Source organism: Ictalurus punctatus, chromosome 13 (assembly GCF_001660625.3).
Source record: "Ictalurus punctatus breed USDA103 chromosome 13, Coco_2.0, whole genome shotgun sequence".
In the NCBI taxonomy this organism is placed as follows: Eukaryota; Metazoa; Chordata; class Actinopteri; order Siluriformes; family Ictaluridae; genus Ictalurus; species Ictalurus punctatus.
The window spans coordinates 10,208,806-10,231,772 of NC_030428.2; the positions used below are offsets into that span (position 1 = coordinate 10,208,806).

Genomic DNA, 22,967 nt, shown 5'->3' on the forward strand with positions numbered 1-22,967 from the left:
GTTCTAGTTTATGCTTGTAGCGTTGCCAATGTTTGGGACCCAAAAGGAATTACATGGCATTGTGCTGAATTATCATTCAGAGCTGTTTCATGACTTAGCCTGATTTAAGAGGTAAAAAAAATAACAAATGGTGTACTCGTAAGGATTTCTGCGGTGCATGCCATTCACTCGGGCAATTAATTTAATTTAACATCTGACAGATGAAATGAGTGCTTTCTCTAACTGAGGTATACGAAGACAAAACCTCAGTCATGGTTGTGCTGTGAAAGAATAGCAGCAGCTTTGTCACGTATACACATACACCTTCAGTTCCAGCTTTTGTTTTTATTCAGCAGGAACACATACAGTCAAAAATAAATACGCCTCATGGAAATTGTTGGCTTTTTCGACATATTAGGACAAGCAGACATTTGATCGTCTTCGAAACAGTGCCTATTAATGAAGTTGATATACATGAACAAAGGAAAGGAACAATGAAAACAAGGAAAATTAGCTTTGTCAATCGTTCAACAGAAATATCAATCGATGTGATATTCGTCTGTTGAAAAAGTAAGTACACCCTCTGCCTCAGAAGCTAGTATTGCCTCCTTTAGCAGAAATAACTTCTTGTAGGCGTTCTGCATAATTGTCCACTGGTCTCTCACATCACCTTGCTGGAATTTCTGACCACTCTTCCATGCAGTATTCTTTCAGTTGCAAGATGTTTGAGGGTTTTCTTGCATGTACTGTCCGTTTCAAATCCCCGCACAACATTTCAATGGGATTCAAATCCGGGCTTTCACTAGGCTATTCCACAACCCTCTATTTCTTCTTTCTGAGACATTCCTTGGTGGATTTGCTAGTGTGCTTAGCATCACTATCCTGTTGATAGGTCAATTTTTGGTTCAACTTCAACTTTTGGACAGATGGCCTCACATTATCTTCAGGCACTCTTTGATATGATGCAGAATTCATTGTTGAATCAATGAATGCATGCTGTCCAGTCCCTGAGGCGGTGAAGCAACCCCAAACCATAATATATCCCCCACCATGCTTCACAGATGGTATGAGGTGCTTTTCCTGAAAATCTGTCTGTGATCTGTGACAAACATGTCTGTTGTTACTGTGGCCAAAGGCCGAATCTTTGATTCGTCTGTCCAGAGCACATTCTTTCATTTGTTGTGCTTCACACAATAACCACAAGGTGGCGCATGGAACAACATACTGTAGCTGAATACAGTACAATGAAAACGGAATGTGTGGTCGAGTGGTTCCCATAAAAATACTGTTTCTGATCAAAACTTATGGCAAACCTAAATTAAACAAGGTTCTAATTTCAAGATTATGTAAAATATAAAGTGAGCATAATCGAGTTTCATATTACAGGTACGATAACTATAGTATTTAAGTTTTTGCATGTGTTTTAGGATAGCGCACTGGTAGCACGCAGTGGTAGTGAAAGGGATTTGTGCCTCAGCTCAACTAATTGTTTTTTAAATGAGCGTGGTTTTTTCACTGTGGAAAGTTCATCGAGGTAACACTGAATGAATTCCACGTGGACAACATTGCCTGGAGGTCCAGTTAACCACTGCAGTCATTCATCAAACCTTAGGTTTTTACTATTCCTTATATGTCAGTTTGAGCATCTGAACCGTGCTGAAACACTTCATTCATCCAATTTATTTATCCAGGTCAGAGATGCACGAGCCAGATAAAGTTTAACTAGCTTACCACATGGATTAATTAACTAAGCAATGTTTACCTAATTTACTGATACATAGAAGTCTTTAAGCAAAGAAATATGAAAGTACAAATCAGTAAAAAAAATATGTACAAATACTAAACAATAAGTATGCTAAATATGTATGATTTTTATAAAGTTATACACAAATTAATTCTAGACAAAGTTTATATGCATACTTGAAAAATAAGTATGCGTACTAGAATTTTAAGTATGCACGCCAAAATTTACTTAAAAATCAGTTTGCAAAGTAAGTACTGTATATACTCATTGGCAAACTGTAGTCTTGCAAAGGCTTTTTCCTAGCGCCTGTGCAATCTCGTTCTGATTGTAGAAGCATGCACTTTGACACTAACAGTTGTTTAAAAGGCTTACTAGCAGACTGAGTGATGAAGTTTTGGGGTTCTTTTGCATCAGACAGTCTGCTCTTGGGCTGAATTCGCTGGGACGGCCAGTCCTGGACAAATTGGCAGTGATGAAGTACAGAAGATGGCACACACTTTATCTCTTCACTGAAAAATAATTAGCACAGGAGTGCCTTTTTTTTTTTTTTAGAATTAAATGACTTTGTTCCAAAGTCAATGTAATTCCCTGGTGCACTGCAATTTTATCCTCAAGTGTGATTCTTTTCTATCTGTTACAAAATCTTCTCCATAGGAGTGAGCAGTCAGGATTGAAACTTGGAGGCAAAGAAAGGCCAAGTTCATTAACATTCCTCCATCATCTGTAATGGCTTTGTATCAGCGTTGCTGTGGTTTAAATTTGTAAATGGTTTATATTTTTGATAGTAGAACCATCTAAGTTCATTAGAAAATAAGGTGAGCAGATACATGCAGGATACAGAAGGAGCAACTGAGATTGGTCAGAATTCCTTCTAGAGTGATATTTAAAAAATTCATAATCTAAAAACAACTTTGTCGTCCCAATTAGGTTGTTGGAGGGTCAGATGTACAAGTGCGCGTGTCGTGTCAACATACGTGTGCTATTTGGGAAAGCTTGATAAATAAATAAAAAAAAGTGAGGCACAATATGAGAAAGATTCTGAAGTTTTAATTTATAAAATGATTTGTACTCAAAGTGAATTACATATTAATATTCGAAAACATATTCGGGATCACTCACCCGGAATAGGACAGCGGTGGCTCAGTGGTTAAAGGCTCTGGGTCCCAGGTCAGAAGTTCAAGCCCCAGCACTCCCAAGCTGCCACTGTCGGGCCCTTAACCCTCAATTGCTCAGTTGTATAAATGTAAGTCACTCTGGTTAAGTGTGTCCGCCCAAAAAATGTTTTTAAATGCCATAAATGTAAATTTATATCTCTCAAGTTTATTAAAATCTCCCATAGTGTTTTATAGTCTTACATACGTATATATTTGTTTACAGATGAAATGTGAAAATCCTGTTTTTTTTTTATTATTATTCAGAAAATAGACCTCATATGTGTTTTCACATGTTCACAGCATCCATTTTGCCATGAATCTAATCAACTTAATCAGTGAAAGCTGTTCTTTTTCTGAATCTAAATGGAGCAAACAGTGCAAGACTAGAACATATGAGGTGTAAACATGTAGCTGCTAAAGGAAGAAATAGATATGATCCCTTTAACTCGAAACATTAAAATAAAGATGGCTGTAATATTAATGCTTCTGTGCTGAAGCTTCAGCATTTCAACATCTCAGACCTGCATGTCATTCTGAATCTGATTGTCCTGCAAAAAATTTTGGTCACAACCTCAACTTTGGAACTTCCTGATGACAGCAAAAAATTATATTGATGCTATTGCTTTCGACAATAAAAGTAACATAATTCCACATTTGTAATAAAATATGTACTGTACAAAAGAGGAATGGCACCATTCTTGAAACAGCATTTTTTCTTTTTTTTCCCTATTGCGAAAGCCTTAAAAGTAACTTAAATAATACAGTACAAATACAGACTGGTTCATCATTAAAATTCGGTGGCCAAATTAACAGTAGCACTGCAGTTCATATAAAACAACAAGAATGCATAAAAGGAAAAACAATTACACGTCCACGTGAGTAACAAAACATAGATACATTCACTGTCTCTCTGTAGATGAAGGCATCGTTGTGTTTCTACAGCTCTGACGGCTCACACCAACCCTGCGTCTTTTGCCATGCCGTGGAATATTCCTTTCTGTGCGAGAAGGTTTGCTGGTGTGTCAAACTCTGCTATCTGTCCCTTGTCCAACACCACAACTCTGTGAACAAAAAGAGAATTTAATTAAAAACAATCAAGTAAAGGTAAATATTACAAATACGTAAGGTGTAAAAACTACAAATGAAATCAATATCAGCTCCAAAGAGATGCCAGCACTCTTGCTGTGGTGGTCTGGCCAATTCTCATCTACTAGCTACGTATCCGTCCCCCAACACCACACAACTACTAACCGAGGAGGGTAAGGGTAAACGCCCGCTTCGTCCGAGATACACGGAGCATCTTTTCAAACTGCGTCTTTGCATGTTAGCGTCGCGATGCAGACAGACGGATAAACATGGCATGCAGAGACATGCGAGCGTGCAGTCCTCCCACGAGATAACTACATGTCGTGTGTCTCTTCAGTGCTCCGCGTCAGGCAAATGCTGATTGTTAGGTTCGACAGGCGTGTCTCGTTGTGTACACGAAAATGGTCCGTTACTGTCCAGAGTACATCCGAAGTGTAAACAATAAAATGCCGAACAAAAATGTTCCCTCAGCGAGCTTGTCCTGAAAGTGTAGTTCATTAAATATCTATTATAAAACTCTCACAGCTGGCTTCGCACATGATCACGTATAATGGATTTATTTACGGGAAACTACAATCATGATAGCGTTTAACATGAATGTATTATATAAAATGGAAGGCTCTATAACGGCTGTAGTTCACTATAATAGTCAGTTTAATCTGGCAGGGTCGCACCTTTAATAATAGTTCAACTGAAGTGCTTCGATACAAAAGGCACTCATACTGCTGAATACAGAGGAGTTAAAAAGCAAAAGTGCTTTCAGTGAGAATTCACTTGGCTTATCATTAATCACGCACGTTTTCTTTTGCCCACAGCACTTTACCAACAATTATGCCTGTACGAGACACAGAACTCGCGTTGTAAATTCTGGTGTGGTTCATGGGACAGTGCACACTCGTGTTACGTGCAAATATGAAGACTTCACCCTGGCAGAAGTATAAATCTGCCCTGACACACTCGGAAGAAATGTGCTATCTACCATCTTCCGCATACATTAATACAAAGACACCCACAATTGACTAGTGATGCTGTGATTGACAGGAGAGAGAGAGAGAGAGAGAGAGAGAGAGAGAGAGAGAGAGAGCATGGCTGGCTATGCTAGGGTGGGCCCTTTTCCTTCCACTCGAGAGCCCTCACTGCAGTGATCGGATTTAAATGATTACAAAATCAATCGTTTTTCATATTATAGTTCTGCGACCGGGCAGAAAAGGCAAGGGCTGGCTCAATTACACATCCGTTGGGAAATAGGAAACGGAATATAAAACTAGAGATGCACCGATGTATCGGCCGATAAAGACCGTTGAAAGATTTAAATGAAGATGAGTTGACAAAAAAGTATATATTGCACAGAAAAATACATTTGTAGAGTAGTGTATTTCATATCCAGTTTGATGTCAGTGATGAAGTAGAAATGCTTGTGTTTGTGGCGAGTGAATGTGAGGTTTTTAGAATTCAGTCGGTGTTAATATGAATTAATAACATTCAATGAGTTAATAATCTAACTTTAAGCTTCAGAATTGAGTTCATGTGTTCATGTTCATTAGAGTGATGTGTTTTGTGTTGATGAGACCAGTCACTGTGAAACAACTTGTTGAAATGGAGAGAATAAAGTTTTTATTTGCATTTCTTTCAGAATTGTGGAATTAAGGCATAAAAGGCAGAACTATCGGTATGGGTTATTGTTATCGGCTGAGAAATTTATTATCGGTGCGTCCCTAGTTAAAACGTATAAATTCCATGATAAAATCGAACGTTTTGGTTCTAAAATCTGATTGGCTGGGCCACATGTGAAGCTGTTGTAAAAATCTTCAACATATGCACACCTGTATTAATGGACCAGATTTTAAACCAAACTAGTAAAGAGTGATCAAGTCATACCTTGTGTAGTCCATGATGGTGTTGAGTCTGTGAGCGATGGTGAAGACTGTGCAGTCCTCGAACTGTGTGCGGATGGTGGACTGGATGAGATCGTCTGTCTCCAAGTCAACAGCAGCTGTGGCTTCATCGAGGATGAGGATTCTCGTCTTTCTTAACAAGGCTCGAGCCAAACAGACGAGCTGCCTCTGTCCCACACTGCGCGCACCCAGAATACAGTGGCTGTGAGCTCATAGGTATAAACCCTAGTGCAATCATCAAGCACTAAAACCTATTTAAGTGAAACCTACAGGAGGTGTTGTCGATGTACCTTAAATTCTCTCCTCCTTCCGAGCACTCCAAGCTGAGTTTAGCGGGCTGGTTGCTGACAAACTTATAGAGGTGAGACAACTTCAGAGAGTTCCAAATATCGTCATCACTGTATTTTTCAAAAGGGTCAAGGTTCATCCTCAACGTCCCTGAGAACAGAACTGGTTCCTATAAAAATGATGCAGATCACATTTAAATCTTTACAGTTCCCTTCCCCCGGCCAAATGACATATTTTGTTGACTATTTTTTTTTTTTTTTAAAGAGAAAAGAAGTAAACATAACCTCTTCTGCAAACTATTTCACTTTTATGAAAGGTGCCAATAATTCTGGAGGGCACTATATCGAAGGAGTGGTTTAAATAAAGTATAATATACTTTCCCCCACTCTTTCTTAATTCTTTCATCTTTCTGTCATTTTGATAAAAGTCAATGTTTGCCACATCTGTCCATACTGGATAAGATGAATAAGATCGACTGGCTCGTCTTGGTACTTTCTATCACGTTCTAATCCGGTATTTTGAAGTTTTGACTGTCTTGATGATTGTGCTTCTGCAAACAGCAGATACTGACACCTTCATTCTCACCCTATAAAGTTGTTCCTCATTTCAGAGACAGTTGATGTGGGCTTGTTCTTCTCAGCTTATTTTCTTTAATCTCTTCCAGTTAGTTTCAGTTACCTAGTTATCCATCCATCCATTTTCTGTACTGCTTATCCCGCACAGGGTCGCAGGGAGCCTGTAGCCTATCCTAGGGGACTCGGGGCACGAGCTGGGGGACGCACTGGACGAGGTGCCAACCTATCGCAGGGCACGATCGCACACACATTCACACACTGCAGACAATTTGTAAATGCCAATCAGCGTACAACACGTCTTTGGACTAGGGGAAGACTCCGGAGTACCCGGGGGAAACCCTGAAGCACAAGGAAAACATGCAAACTCCAAGCACGCCGTGCGGAGGCGGGATTCGAACCCCCGACCAATAGAACCTGCTAACCCTTACACTCTAGAAATTCAAATTCTAAAAACCCACACCATGATTCTTGCTTTTCTTTTATAGTCTTCATCTTTCGCATAGGTCTAAGGAATCCAGAAAGCACTTCCAAGCGAAGATCAAATGCAAAAACAACAGATCACGACCATACAAAAGCGCACGCATTCATAGGAGCAGTAACCAAAAATTCACATTGCCTCATAGTAATCGAAACTCATTATCCTAAACACAAAATATATAAATACTTACAAAGATTCCGTACCTTTGCATCTTTTTATGCTAAAAATCCAACACATAATCCATAATCCTTAAAACTATACTGAGTAACGCATGAATAAAACTACAGGAAACCTTGACGACATTATGTGTATCAATATTTATCAATTCAAATGCAATCAGTCCGCTGTGTCACACGACTAGCATTGAGTAGTGTATTTGTTTATACAGTATTACTATTGTAGCAGTCTTTAATACTCCATACCGAAATCTGAGATCAGCAAAGAGGGGTAAATGAGGACTGGTGGTTCTCATGGTTAGAAGGTGAATTCGCAGAAATAAACGTGTTTAAAAGTGAATTAGGGTCACAAGAACAAGAATTACTGCCGAAAACAAAGGACAAGCCCAGAATGTTAACAATCTGGACGTGAACTCGCGGCAAATTAGCTACAGTTGTGTTTGGAGTCGAGCATGCTAATTAGCCACTGATAAACATTTCAAGATGTTTTGTGAGTCTAAAGCTGCTTTGGATTGTACATTCTTGCCAGCATGAAATTTTCTGGCGCTCAAACTAGCGTTTTTTGTTGTTTTTTTTTTCCGTTTTTTTTGCGGACACATTAAAACCCGACATGAGAGAAATATTAATTTAACAATAAATTTTCAAAGCGGTGTTTAAATTAAAACAGACTGCATGGGGCGGGTGAAGGGGACTGAGTGTTCGACCTGGGGGATGATGGTGAGTTTGGATCTTAGGTCGTGCAGGCCGATCTCAGCGATCTTCACACCGTCGATGGTAATTTCCCCTTCGGCTGCCTCCAGAAGACGGAACAGACACAGTGTCATGGAGGACTTGCCTGCGCCGGTCCTACCCACAATGCCAATCTGCAAACACACAGATTTTCCAAAATTAAAAAAAGGGATATATACGGTATATACTTATTTATGTTATGTTTTGTATGTAAGTTGTCGCTATGCACAATACAATGCAGAGTAAAAGGAAGTCTTAGAAGCAATACTTCAGCAGTATCTGCACTACTTCAAGTCATTACTGACCTTTTCTCCTCCTTTCACCTGGAGAGAAATGTTCCTCAGCACCAAGTCAAGCCCCTCCCGATACCTCACACTGTAATCAGTAAACGTCACGTTGCCCTCAGAAGGCCAGTCAGATGAAGGCTTTTTATCCTCCACCTCCCATGGTGCCTACGGAGATGCATCAACTTTTTTCAATCAGTAACCGTGCTATGTCCACACAGCAGCTTTATAAGTAGATTAATACGGTGTTTACATATGAATTAATAAGTTAAATGATCATACAGTGCCCTCCACTAATATTGGCACCCTTCGTAAATATGATCAAAGAAGGCTGTGAAAAATTGTCTTTATTGTTTAATCTTGTGATCTTTTGTTAAAAAAAAAAAATCTCTCATGGATATCAAATAATTACAAACACAACACAGGTTTATCAAAAAAAAAAATTCTTTGTTAAATATAGTTATACAAATTATTGGCACTCCTATGAATTCATATGAGAAAAATATATTTGAAGGATATTCCCACTTTACATCATTTTAGTACACCTGGGTGACTAGGAACAGAAAATTGTTCAACCATGACTTCCTGTTTCACAGGGGAATAAAACTGAGGAGAAAAATACCAAAAAAAGTACTTGAAGAGGTGACTTTATCCAGGAAAAGGGATGTAAATTAATCAAATTAATCGGATTTAACAGATAATGTTGTCTAAATGGATACAAATACAGATATGAATACTTATTTATTTATTTATTTTTGTAGAAAGCTAGCCAGAAAGGCTAAAAGTTGCCAGTTGACATAATTGACTAATTTGCATATTCACTGAACCGTCACGATCGTCATGACGGTCATGATCTAGGCTCTTTTCTGAAATAAAGATGCTAAAAAGTCACCAAATATAGCGACAAAGTCATGTCGCTATGTTGGCAATACTGACCTCAGGTGGCGTCTCTGAGTACTCCTTCACTCTCTCTACTGCAACAATGTTGCTCTCAAGGTCAGAGGTCATTCTCACCATCCAGTTCAGTGACATGGTGACCTATTGAACAGGGAAAGTGAAAATCTTTATGTGATGTGAGCGTTAAAGACGGCACTAAGTAAGACTAAACAAAAGTTCTACTCAACTACAGGGAAGTCTTGACAAGTGGATTTAAAAATTTTTCCCCCCACACAAAGAGGCTGATGTGTTACACAGCTATAAAAACACTGCGGCACTAATGTCTCAAGGGTAACTGTTTTATTGGTTTCGGATTAAAAAGCCACTGTTGCAGAAATGATGAGAGTGTGAACTGTGACTAACACGTATGACCAATGTGATGAATATATTTACAGCCAGCTGAACATGTACTGTATGTCAGGTGTCAGTTATGCATACCGATATCTGGATAAAATAATAGCAGGATGAGTAAAAATACTTTTTATTGAATTACAATTTGTGTTTGTCATTGTATAAGATCTGGCCAACCTTATACAATGCACCTTTCTCATACTGTAGTCTGAAACAATTTCGTGCTGTTTCACAATATAACACAGTGATGTCTACAACACTGGCAGACGTGTTTAGCACATTTGTTTATGTCATACCTGCATATGGACTTAATAAATCTGCAATACACAGCATGAATATGCTGACATTGATGTGCTCTGCACATTTACTACATGGACTATTTACTACAAAGCTGCTTGACAAAACTGTTTCGATACACTACCTGCAGGGCGTAAGTGACGGAGAGCCCCACCAGCCCTTCGCTTAGGCTCTCCTTCCCGATCACGGCAAACAGAGCAGCAAACAGCACAATGCAATTTCCAATAAACTCAATTCGTACCCCCAGCCACCTGGACCCATCAAAACACACCACTGTCATTACACATAAAAACACAATGGCTTTCAGCATTCGCCTTCATATGAATGGTGGGCTAAACAAGCATCACAGGTGGTCTTGCCAAAGACGTTACTGCAAGTCAAGAAAATAATTGGCAGAGACTGAGACTGAACATCTGCAGACAATCATGCGTCCAGAGGGAGTGAGGCCAGACCTACCTGTTGGAAACAATACCAGGGTAGTAACTCTTTTGGTTCTCATCCACCTTCACATCATTCATGAGCACAAAAGGAGTGTTCAGCCCATAAGCACGGATCACGCTAATGCCAGTGATGGTCTCCGAAAAATGCGAGTATATAGGGGATCTACTGATCGACTCCAGTCTCTTTAGCTGCCGCGAGGTGGCTACATAAAATCTCTACAGAGGAGATGAGGAGGGGAGAGACAGACAGCAGGTTTAACAGCTATGGCCATAACAGAGCAGAAATGAAACAAGGAGCACACAGTGTAATGGGGTGAGGATTCCAAAAACACCAGAGTGAATCTACCGTGTAAACAGTTACCATCATTTTAGTGTTTAAAATCGTTACACAAAAACGACATTGTTTCTCACTGAGGATTATACTTTAAATGAATAATGAACGATTCAGTTTTTCATTTAAAAAAAAAAAGAAAGAAAAGAAAAGTGAATCAGACTTCCTCTTGTATAAAAGACAGCGCAACTTCGGAAGTAGTTTGTACATGAATGTGCCATATATTTCACAGGTGAAGCAAACCATTTAGCTTTTTTTTTACAGCATGTCCCAAATGTCTCCGTATGTAGGGGAAATTAACACTTTTTTAAATTATTTATTTATTTTTTTTAGCAAAATGTCTTGCAAAAATTTTTCATACTTAGTTCATATGTATATATTTTTTCAGAGCGCCTTTGAGAATGCCTTTGTCAAAAGAAGAACGTACTGAAATCATTCTTGTGGCTGGGAAGCTGTCGCAAGGTTGAGATGGACGTTAACAGGGAACGTGGCGAGCGCATCACACGCACACACGACACTTTCGCCAAACTTATTCAACCAATTCAAAAAGACCGGAAGTGTAGTGGACCGACCGAGAAGTGGACATCCGACAACATCCACTGACGAAGGCTCAACCGACACGGTGCTGGCAAACATACTCCCCTGTATTTATGGAGACTTTTGGGACACACTGTATAATCATTGTGCTAAATAATATACTAATTATCAGTGCTGAAATCTCTGCAGGTGCTTCCTGGAATCCTCGCCATTTTAAGTGACAGTTATCAAACAATAATAATAAAAAAAAAAAAGATGTACCATGTAATATTATTGCGTATTCAGTTTCACTTTTAACATGAATGTAACAAAGACACAGAACACTCAAAGCAAGGTTAATCAGTCCCAAATAATAATAATAATAATAAAAAAAACCCAACAAACATAAACAGATCATTTTGATTATTTAAAATCTCATGCAATGCTTGAAGCCACACCAAAAGCAAGGAAAGAATCATAAAGAAGGCTGGAGTAAGTCATGTGAATGTAGTATGGGTTCGCAAGTTATACTTTACAATAAGAGGCACATATGGACATGTTCAAAAATCCCTACAGAGTAGCTGTTGTGGTTAATACCGGAAGGGATTGACCCCTATAATACCGGAATTATCGGAAGGGTATTGACCCCTACTACACATGCCCTCCACCGTCTCAGATAGGCCCCTTTGTATAGCATTAAAGATGTTAGGATTGGTGGTCAGTTTGGATAAGGGTTAGTATGACTACGTCATATTCTGTTGCTCAGAAGCTTCCCATAGGATCAAATTTACTACAATGTTATGCTCTTGGAATGCGCAAAAATCACTGAGGAGTATCAGATCTAAAACTAGCGCTCACTGATCACAACCCTCCATAAAAGCCAGCTGGTTTTTCGTTAACAAAAGGCCAGGTAGAATGGAAAAGTCATTCTGGATGACTGGATGAGATGATATTAGTATGATTGTATGGGTAGAACACTAGTATTAAAGATAGAGAAATCAAGTCTGGCTCAAGACACAAGTTAAATGAGGCCGGGGACAAAAGCGACATATCAGACAGATCAAAAGAACCTGAAAAAGCACATGATAGAATCATCTTCTACATCTCAACTCCCACAGCAGACTACTCCTACAAACAGTTGTTCTTTATGCACACCCAGTTGCATCACTAGCAGATCTGGATAGAATTGAATTTCACCAACACGGTAAATTGGTAGCAATATTTTGTTAGATATCAGTGACATAAGTCAATTAATTCAAAAGAGGTTTTAGTCTGCACCACTTGGAGTTCCCATTTCAGTTGGATAAAGAACATCTGATGATAAACACTCCCAAATGACTTAACCAGGCAACCAAACTACAGCGTGTCCCACTACAACAATGGCAATGTGACTACACAGACTAATACAGTAAACATAATGACACATGTTAGCATGCTGCATTAATGAGTTAATGTTCCTAATTACCTGGACCCACCAATAGAACATCATTAACGGCACTATGACTATGAAGAACATAGGGGTGAGGGCAGAGCATATGACCAGCACAGTGAAGGTGTACCAGAAAGTGCGCATCCAGATATCGATATTTTCTGGAATGAGAGAGTCTATTGTGTCCACATCTTTGCCGAAGCGATTCAACATGCGCCCTGACGGGTTGGACTCAAAAAAGATCTGCGGCGCCCTCAGAACAGCGCCGAGCATGTGGAGGTGGGTGATGTAGGCAGCCTTCAGCATACCGTAGACTCGGCTCAGTAAAGAGTTGGCCAGAATCAGCACACCTGTGTGGAGGGGAGGGGAGATTTAATCAGCTGGTCAATGGAGTCGTATACTCATTCGTTCACTCCCAGAGTCACGCTTTGTGTTCAGTTCATTAGGGGGGTGTTTGAGGGCATTTCAGGTTGACTGCTATAACATGCCAGAGAGATCTGGAAGAAAAACAAAGGTAGTGTGAAGTATCACAAAGAACCCACATTCGACGTCTCGCCGGTACTCATCCATCAAAGTAAGTCCAAAAGCGAAAGGAGGGACGCCAAACATATGAATAATGCTCTGTGCATCCGATCTGAGCTCTGTTATATCTGAAATGAAAAGTCTACTCTACAATTCCCTATACCAGCGGTTCTTAACCTGGGGGTCAAAGGAAAACTTTCATTTTAAACAATGACGCACAGAGACGTTCACAGAGAAGCCACTGGCGGATTTTTGGATATCGCATCGACCTATCTCTGTGAGACTGGATTTTCAGCACTGAAGAGCAAGTATAGAGCCAGGCTCATGGTCGAAGATAGTTTGCGTCCTTTCCTCAGCCTACTAGCCACGACTGGACCGCATCCTGTATCAAAGCCCAACCATCCCACTGAGTGAGTAGTCTGAAACATTGGGTGGGCAGGGGGGATGTCAAAACATTGTCAATCTTACAAGTGGGTTGCCTTCACAAAAAGGTTAAGAACCGCTGCTCTATTCCATGAATTAATAAATACTGATGTAACCTCATGTTATCACCACCAGGGGTCAGTAACACATCAGAAATCCTGAGCCTAGGCTGGGCGCTTACATAAATCCCCAGGCTGAGGATTGCGCAATAAAAACCAACAAGTGTGTGTGTGTGTGTGTGTGTGTGTGTGTGTGAGAGAGAGAGAGAGAGAGAGAGAGAGAGAGAGAGAGAGAGAGAGAGAGAGAGAGAGAGAGTGAGTGAGTGAGAGAGAGCGAGAGAGAGAGAGAAAACATGCACGCAAACAGGCAAGGCAGGAAGTGGTTGGGAGAGAGGAAATGAACACTTGGTTAGGGAGGGGAGGAGAGAGCACGAGAGGGAGACAGAAAGAGAGTGCGTGTAGGGGAAGTGAAATGAAAAGAACTAAGGAGAAAGGAGAGAGGAAAGGGAAAGGGAAATCACAGCTAGAACCTTCTTTGCTGTCAGCTTTGCTGTATGCCAGAGCACAAACCCTTCTATTTCGAAAGGAAATGAAAACATTATTGAGGACTCCTTCAGTTTGGCTAATGTTGAGAAAAACACAATACCTGCACAAAGAAGTAAATTATAGCCAAGGGGCCAATGACCACAGCAAAGATGGGTGTGCTGGAAATGATAACGATCACGGTGGAGAGGGAGGTAAAAAAGGTGCCCAGGAACATGAGGATAGTGGAAGGTAGGGCATCGTCGATCACGTAAATATCTTTGGAGAAGCGGTTGATGATGCGCCCTATGGGTGTAGTATCAAAGAAAGACTGCGGGGTGCGAAATTTGTTGTCCAGCAGGCCCTGGTGCAGCTTGCGGGCAGCCTGGATTTTCCCCAGGGCCAGAGTAAAGGAAGAGAACATGACCAGGATGCCTGCCACAGAGAGAGGAAGGGGGATGAGAGAGTCACTACACTATGCAGACCTGTAGGGGAAAGGAGGTTAGGGAGCATGTATGGGGAGAAAGGAGGTATAAAAGAACAAGTAATTTGGATTATGAGGTTGGACATGGGGTTATTATAGATTACTGAGCAGGAACACAAGGGAAAGAACAATCCCTGAATAAACAAATACATGTGTTAAAAAAAAAAAAAAAAGAAAAGAAAAAAAAAAGAAAGGAAAAAAAATGGTTATAGTTCCAGTTGTAGTAATGCTGAGGTGAGTGCAGTGCTATAGTCCAATTATATATCCTTACATTATATTCTTATGCTTTAAAAAATAATACTTTCCCTTTTTCTAACTGTATACGAGTAAATTCTGGTCTATGTAAATTCCATTTTATGTCCCAGACAGTTGTAGAAAGCATTTCACTACACGTCAGACTGTGTATTGCTATGTGTGTGTGTGTGTGTGTGTGTGTGTGTGTGAGACAAAATTTTCCATCTGAATTGAATTTGCACTTTATTAATTCAGGAAATCCAGTCACTTTTATTTACTACTAATTAACAATGTGCAGAAATAATACACAATATGATTGACCTGTTATTCTGTTGTCTTATAATAGTGTTTACAGAAACACACTCACTGACTACTTTATTAGGAACACACACCTGCAAATCATGTTCGGCAGTGCATAATATCATGCGGATCCGGGTCAAGAGCTTCAATGGGGTTTTTTTTAGTTACTATTGACTTCCTGTCAGCTCAGACAAGTCTGGCCATTCTTCTATGACCTCTCTGATCAACAAGGTTGTTTCGTCATACCACCAACCGTCTGTAAACTGTTGAAACGGTTGCGTGAAAAAATCCCAGGAGATCAGTCTTTTCTGAAATTCCAAAACAAGCCTGTCTGTCACCAACAACCATGCCGAAGTCACTCAGATAACATTTTTCCCCATTCTGATGTTTGATGTGAATATTAACTGAAGCTCCTCACCTATATCTGCTTGATATGATGCTTTGCTCTGCAGCCACATGATTGGCTGATTGGATAACTGCATGAATGAGTAGGTGTTCCTAATAAAGTGGTTGGTGAGCGAATATTTACATATTAAATGTGGTTTAGAATAATAATAAAAGTTTTTATTCATTCCATCATCTATGGGGGCACAGTGGCTTATTGTTTGGCGCGTTTGCCTCACACCTCCAGGGTCGGAGGTTCGATTCCCGCCTGCGTGTGTGGAGTTTGCATGTTCTCCCCGTGCTGCGGGGGTTACCTCCGGGTACTCCGGTTTCCTCCTCCAGTCCAAAGACATGCACTGTAGGCTGACTGGCATGTCCAAAAGTGTCTGTAGTGTATGAATGGGTGTGTGAACAGATTGGCACCCTGTCCTTGTGCCCCATGCCCCCTGAGATAGGCTCCAGGTTCCACGTGACCCAGTAAGGATAGGCGGTATAGAAAATGGATGGATGGATGGATTCCATCATCTTCAGTAACTGCTTTATCCTAGTTCAGGGTCATGGTGGATCCAGAGCCTATCCTAGCAATTTTGTGCAGTCAGTCCACCTACATGCATAGTTTCTGAGGTGGGAGAAACCAGAAAACCCAAAAAACCCAGAGGCAAGTGACACGTACATGGGGAGAACATGCAAACAACCTCCACACAGACAGTAACCCGAGCTCAGGACTGATTTGCCAGCTCGCTCAGTATAATGCCCTATACATACTGTATATATCAATATTATGAAACCCACCTGCAGATGAAATTAAGCACCACTGTAATATATAACCTGTAACCTGTGCCATACCTTGTGTAAAGCCCAGTGCTGCATACACCCCCACTCTCATTGGTACATCATCTGTTCTAGTGCTCTTATTGGTGTCGCCCGTCCACACAGTGAGCCAAATGTTGGCTCCGATAGCTGCTGCGCTCTGAGCTCCGTACAGGAAGCAGATGAGAAGGGACATCAAAGGCCCCACAGCTTTCACATACTCCCAATAAACCTTGAGTTTCACCTAAAAAAATGAAATGAAGCAGGTTTCATATGTACAGTGTAAACATACTGGAGCTCCAACTCAGCCAAGTTGCACCTGAGTGCAAACTAACAGGGCCTCTTTATTTCCAGTGTATAATCCATACGCTCCCACACCTTTTTAAAATTAAGAATGCATAACAAAATGACAGCATCAAAAGTTCAGTACAGGTTTTGATTATAACCAAAGACGAGGGAAGCAGAGAGCACCGACCCGGCCTGTCTCTGCAGTCTCAGCCAGGATGAGCTTATCCACTTTGGAATCCTTCTTCTCCTGCGGTGGCTCCCCAGGCCTCCTCTCGCTAAAGCGACGTTTGCGCACTGATTTCGTCCTTGGGTTCTCCACATCGTTAGACATGATGCTGATTTGCCTGTGAGAGCAGACAAAGAACCACTATGGAGAACCATAACCCATATATCTAGTATGTACACACTGGATTTTGGAAGCATTGCCTCATTTAGCATCTTTTTAGAAACAGCATGAAAGTGTTCTCACTGGAGAACACATAATAATAGTAATAATATTAATAATAAGAAGAATAAGATGAAGAATGGTCCAATTCCTGAAGTGCCACATGACATGCATACTTTTGTGTTGATTTATGAAGCTGAAAAAGGATGAAGCTCAAGTGGAAAAACAGAAGGATGCTAAAAGGCATAGAGGCTACCTCATAAACTGTCTTCGAGCCTCGTTGACTGCAGGTTCGTGGTCCACCATATCGGTGTGGGTACTGAGAGCATCATCAGGGAATAACTCTTCTTCATCGATCAACACCTCTGCAACAGACAGATACATGTCCAAACAAGAAGAATAAACTCCCCCCCCCCTAATAAAAAAGGGAAATATTTGTACCCACATCAAAGAGATAATAACAACCAGTCAGATTTCAGCGTAATGCCGGATCATTCTCATAACAATAAAATGCAACAGGTCCAGGTCCTGGTAATGTGACGGGTCTAGATCAAGCGGAACTTCACAGAGTGGTTGCAGGAAATTATGTATGATGATCCGTATGTCACGGGTTGCCCGATGTCCCCAGTTACACACCTCAGTTTCAACAGGGTTTGAATTGAATAAAAAACCCCTCCATTTTGTCTCTGCTTCTCGAGCCGATTAAACCAAACAACATCCAGGAGCCTAGAAGCGTCACCGTTGCCTAATAATGGCAACCAAAATATGCACGGCTTTTCTTGGAACGCTAGTGTGCATTCCTGGAAATTCACTGTCCTATAAAGCGGCTATTCTTTTTTTCATGCCGTATTAAAACTGATTATGAAATGGCCTATGCAGTTTGGTCGTCAGAGCTCATGGGAACTCGGGGAATTAACATGTATGTAGAACTGAGAACACAGACCAGTGAAGTCGGCATGGGAGAAAATGGGAAATGAATCTATAAAGAAATCGATATTTTTCTTTTGTTTATCCACTGTGTAATCAGTTGTGTTTTAGTTAACATATTTTTCCTTATTTGTTCATCTCATTTACTCATTAAGCTATTTTAATTATAATAATCAGTATCGTGAGGATCAATCAGAACAAGCAAACCTATATGGTGTGTGTGTGAGTGCCCTCAAACATGGACCTGTCAGATTTTATGGCTGTGAAATTTCTATTCTGAAATAAGCAATGAAATCTCTCTCACGTCCCTCAGTAATGACCGGTATGACTGACTATCTACTCTTTTCACCTATAAATGTTCAACATGTCGGGTTTTGTATACCTGTTACTTCATCATCCTCTATTATGTCCTCTAGAGAGTAGTTCCTCAGGAACTCAGCGAAGGTCCCATTCTCACTGAGCAAGTACTGGTAAGATCCCATCTCTGATACCCTGCCCTCCACTAACACCATGATGTTATCCACTTGGGGCAGGAAGCAGATGCTGTGGGTCACCAGGATTCGTGTCTGCACCATGAAACACACTTACACTCAATCACAATTGCTCGGATTATTGTAAGCAATATTACACTGGCATAGACTGTATAGGCCTCTTATTTCAGTGTTGCCATTTACTGTATGTTCCAGAGGTATGTGCTGATGAACTTTTATACAATACACCGCAATCTTCAACTTGCGTAATACATTCTAGACATTCTAGATAGCATTTCTGGTCACTTTTTGCAAACATTGACAAAGGATAATGATTTCTAATTTACTACCTAATTAATTTGTGCAAATTGAAGGAGATGTTGTAACTGTTCTACTCAATCAAGACCATGCTATAATTCTGATGGAGGCCTAAAGTACATTCAGGTCTATTTCCCAGCAAACATATACTGTTTTAATATGGAGTTGTGTTCTAGATTGACGGAAGTTGTTTCCATGGTTAACGTTAGCTAGCTAATATAACACTGTATTCCTATTTGAAAAGCTAAGCTAATCCGCACCTTTAATATCTGTATACCGTGTTGATATTTCTGTAAAGCTGCTTTGAGACAATGTCTATTGTAAAAAGCGCTATACAAATACAATTGAATCGAATTGAATTGAACATCCTGGCACTGTATGCTGCCGAACATCTCAACAGATTATTTTTAGCCATATAGAACAGATAAACACCGTGCGCCCGAGGTAGCTTTGATGTCACCAGATAAGAGATTAAATTTGCAAAAGTCCAGCAGTATTTGATACAAGAACCGTTATCAGAGCATCACTAATTTGAATACAATATGACTGGGACATGATAACCCATAAACCACCATTCATCATTGTCTAGCAGAAAACATGTAAACATAACTAGTACGAAGTGTATAACATCCCTTTATTTTTCATCTTTGATTCTACCTTTTGACGGAGTGCTCCTTCTGGCCCAATGACATTGTCAAAGATGTGCTTGGCGACATGGGCATCCACAGCCGACAGCGGATCATCCAGGAGGTAAACGTCTGCCTCACTGTACAGAGCTCTGGCCAGACTCACCCTTTGCCTCTGACCTCCAGAAAGATTAATTCCCTGCACAAACATGACATCCTTTCATCATGTTTCGTAAAGACTTGACAGGACAACAGACAAACACAAGATGTTCATGTTCTGTTCAATATACAGCAATGGCTCTCTCACTGACCCAGATCGTCTCATCACTATACAGTTTAAAAACCTATTTTAGAAGTTGAGAATTTTTAGAAACATGATAAACAAACTGTGCGATTAAAAGGCCCGGCATTTAGGGCAGAAAGCCTCTGTACCTTCTCTCCTATCTCTGTTTGGTCACCTCCAGGGAGTATTTCGAGGTCAGGGGTAAGGGCGCAAGCATCCATCACGCGGCGGTACTTCTCCTCTACGTAGGGCCTGCCGAACAAGATGTTGTCTCTCAGCGTGGCGTTCTGGATCCACGCCTGCTGCGGCACATAAGCCACCGAACCCTAACACAAGAGGATTGTTCATTCCAGGGCATAATTTTAGCTAGGACAGTAAACTGGCCATTAGGTGTACACCTAATATAAGATGAGTTGAAGCCACTCACTCTTATGGAGATCTGTCCATCTAGCTTCTCCATCTCTCCTAGCAGAGCTGACACAAGAGATGTTTTCCCACATCCCACATGACCCACCACTGCTAATACCGAGCCCTGCGGCACCATCACGTTAATGCTGGAACACAGGATATAGATAGATTCATGTACATAACAATAAATCAGTTTAAAATGACAAATAAGGAATTATTAGAACACAGAATAAGGTATGTGTTTTCAACAAAAACTACTGTACAAAAATCACACACATATTGCCTCGACCATCTTCACTGGTCTAAACTTCACTGGCTTCATTAACTATGAATTTTACATTACACATGTTACTACGGCATAAAGAAATACACTATATAGCCACTATGACCATCACACCCATAAATTCCATAAACTGTTGCCACAAAGATCGAGTCAATTCAATTCAATTTTATTTGTATAGAGTTTTGAACAATGGAAATGACCACAAAGCAGCTTTACAGAAATACATCAATTCTGGAAATACATTTTACATCGATGAATTTCTCCCTAATGAGTAAGCCTGAGTTGACGGTGGTGAGGAAAAACTCCCTGAGAAGACAAGAGGAAAAAACCTTGAGAGGAACCAGACTCAAAAAGGGAACCCATCTTCATCTGGGTGACTCTGTATAATGCAATTATAGATTTTTTCCCTTTTATAACTGTATAGAGTCAAAAAGTATAACTGTGTAAACAGGAATTTATGAGCAACTCATGAGTATCAGCGTCATTATGAGTCGGTTCTAATTCATTATAGTTTTAACTTGAAGTTATCAACAGTTCAACGATGGAGACTCGCATGCTAAACTTTTCATGGCAACAAAGCCGGAAGCACACGAATGTCTAGAAAGTCTTTGTATATTTTTCTAGTATTAGGATTTCCCTTCACTAGAACATGACTCATAAAGACATGGGTTGAGAAGGTTGGAGTGGAAGAACTCGAGTGTCCTGCACAGAGCCTTGATCTCGTCCCCACTGAACACCATTGAGATGAACTGGAACACCGACTGGCCTCCTTGTCCGACATCAGTGCCCAACATCATGGCTAAATGGGCAAATCCCTCCATCCACGCTCTAAATCTAGTGCAAAGCCTTTCTTAAACGAGTATAAGCTGTTATAGCAGCGATGTCGAGAGCAATGTCCATGGATTTGAAATGGGATGTTCGACAAGCCCACATGGGTGTGATGGACAGGTGTCCACATACTTTTGCCCATATCGAGCCCTGTCTGTGAAATGTAACACGATGCTATTTCAGTTATCAAGTTATTTATGCCATTATCATAGTAGAAGTGAAAACGCAAACGAAACGTTCTTGCATTGCTCTTTCGTTGCGCCATCCTTCACGTTTCTGTTTGCGATATCTGATTCCTTCTGTAGTGTTGCGGGTAAGAATGTAAAGAAGACAGCATGGTGTGCCCTCATGCTTTCTATTTGTCATGCTTTTAAGAACTTGAGAAAAAACATCGTTTCTAAACTCGGTCTGACGGCTCCATTGAAATTGATTTTATCTAAGCAACACGCCTTGACAGTGTTAGGCCAACTGAAACATTTTGCCACTATGTGGTGCAACAGTAGGTAGATAGATAGATATGGATAGAGAGTATATAGCATGTTTCTGTTTACTTGGTTAAGTAAACCGCACATCAAATATAAAAATCCACATTGACAATTTTTCATAATCAACATAACTGATTACGTCACACAGTCAACTACAGGAATAACTGCACTGTAATTAAGAATCATAAACGCTGTAAAAGAAAAGCAAAATATAACATTTTTAGAGTTATATGTTAATTATAATATTGTACTAAATCATTGTTTTAATACCACACTACATCCTTGTGCAAATGAATATCCTTACTTCTGAAGAGCGGGCGGATCTTTCGCGGCCCATGAGAATTTCCCGTTCACGACTGTTACCGCATATTCTGAAAGCGTGAGTAAAGATAGGATTCATGACTCATTCGAGCAACGTGAAAAAACATGGAAAAACGACGTGTCATGATGATGCGTTACCCGAGGCTGCAGGTTTTCTATCCACATTGTCTGGGTCCAGCTCATCGTGACTCAGGAAATGCTGGATTCGCTTGAGAGACACGCTAGCCTGTGTGCCAGGCGTGAGGACAGGAAAAGAAAACAATGTGACACGTCGTGACACACCTTATGATGAATGTCCCTGGAAATGTTTTCCAAATTCTTAATAAAGACATGTTCCAGCTGGGGATGAGCGCAAACACTGTCTTTTACAGTAACTAATTATGCACAATGTCACACAAACACGAGTCTTCTCGGGCCTACAGATACAACGAGTGACAACTTATTTACACCGAAACGATTAGCTTATTTAAGAAAAGGGGAAAAAAAAAAGGTTGTGTTAAAACCTGTTTGGAATGCCTAAAAATGAACTGAAGTGAAGTGTACTCACTTGCATGACGCTGCTTATGACCTGTGGAAGCATGTTCAGGGGAAATCTTAAGATGTTGAACAGAGAAAGCGAGACAAAGGCCTTTTCCGCATCCAAGACGTTGTTTTTGTCCACATTCACATACACGGCAAATGTTGTCAGTGCAACCTAAGGAGACATTTTTAGGAATGACTGTTAGAACACTCGTATCTCTTCCCAACAGCCTTGACACTCGAGCTTCCCCACTCTTTTTAGGAAAATCGTTTTTTTGTAGGACTTTTCCAGGACATCACAGCCTTTGCCCACAATAAGGTTATGTTAGAATGACATCCTTAAAATGAACCTCAACAAGGCAACCTGTAGTAACCCTGTAATGACTGAAATAGAAATCCACTCGCACTAATGATTTAAATGATCATGATATACTGACATGATTACAAGTATTAGAAGTGA

At 40.4% G+C, this 22,967-nt stretch overlaps 1 protein-coding gene across 6 annotated transcripts in view; it reads right to left on the bottom strand.

Annotated features, from left to right (window-relative positions):
- Nucleotides 1–2,750: 2,750 nt before the first annotated feature.
- The window catches only part of abcc3 (ATP-binding cassette, sub-family C (CFTR/MRP), member 3), a 58,755-nt gene continuing 38,538 nt past the window's right edge, over nucleotides 2,751–22,967 (bottom strand). Inside the window, exons 13-31 of one of the 6 annotated variants that reach the window (XM_017483772.3) lie at nucleotides 22,536–22,682; nucleotides 22,127–22,214; nucleotides 21,972–22,038; nucleotides 20,091–20,217; nucleotides 19,813–19,989; nucleotides 19,412–19,579; nucleotides 18,349–18,532; nucleotides 17,296–17,404; nucleotides 16,842–16,998; nucleotides 16,403–16,610; nucleotides 12,725–13,038; nucleotides 10,429–10,628; nucleotides 10,097–10,223; nucleotides 9,325–9,426; nucleotides 8,410–8,556; nucleotides 8,080–8,238; nucleotides 6,149–6,315; nucleotides 5,842–6,036; nucleotides 2,751–3,938 (exon numbers count right to left, since the gene is read on the bottom strand). In XM_017483772.3, coding sequence (XP_017339261.2) covers nucleotides 3,830–3,938; nucleotides 5,842–6,036; nucleotides 6,149–6,315; nucleotides 8,080–8,238; nucleotides 8,410–8,556; nucleotides 9,325–9,426; nucleotides 10,097–10,223; nucleotides 10,429–10,628; nucleotides 12,725–13,038; nucleotides 16,403–16,610; nucleotides 16,842–16,998; nucleotides 17,296–17,404; nucleotides 18,349–18,532; nucleotides 19,412–19,579; nucleotides 19,813–19,989; nucleotides 20,091–20,217; nucleotides 21,972–22,038; nucleotides 22,127–22,214; nucleotides 22,536–22,682 — 2,952 coding nt within the window. In that variant the 3' untranslated portion in view covers nucleotides 2,751–3,829. The other 5 variants (XM_017483773.3, XM_053684899.1, XM_053684897.1 and 2 more) reach the window with 5 other exon arrangements.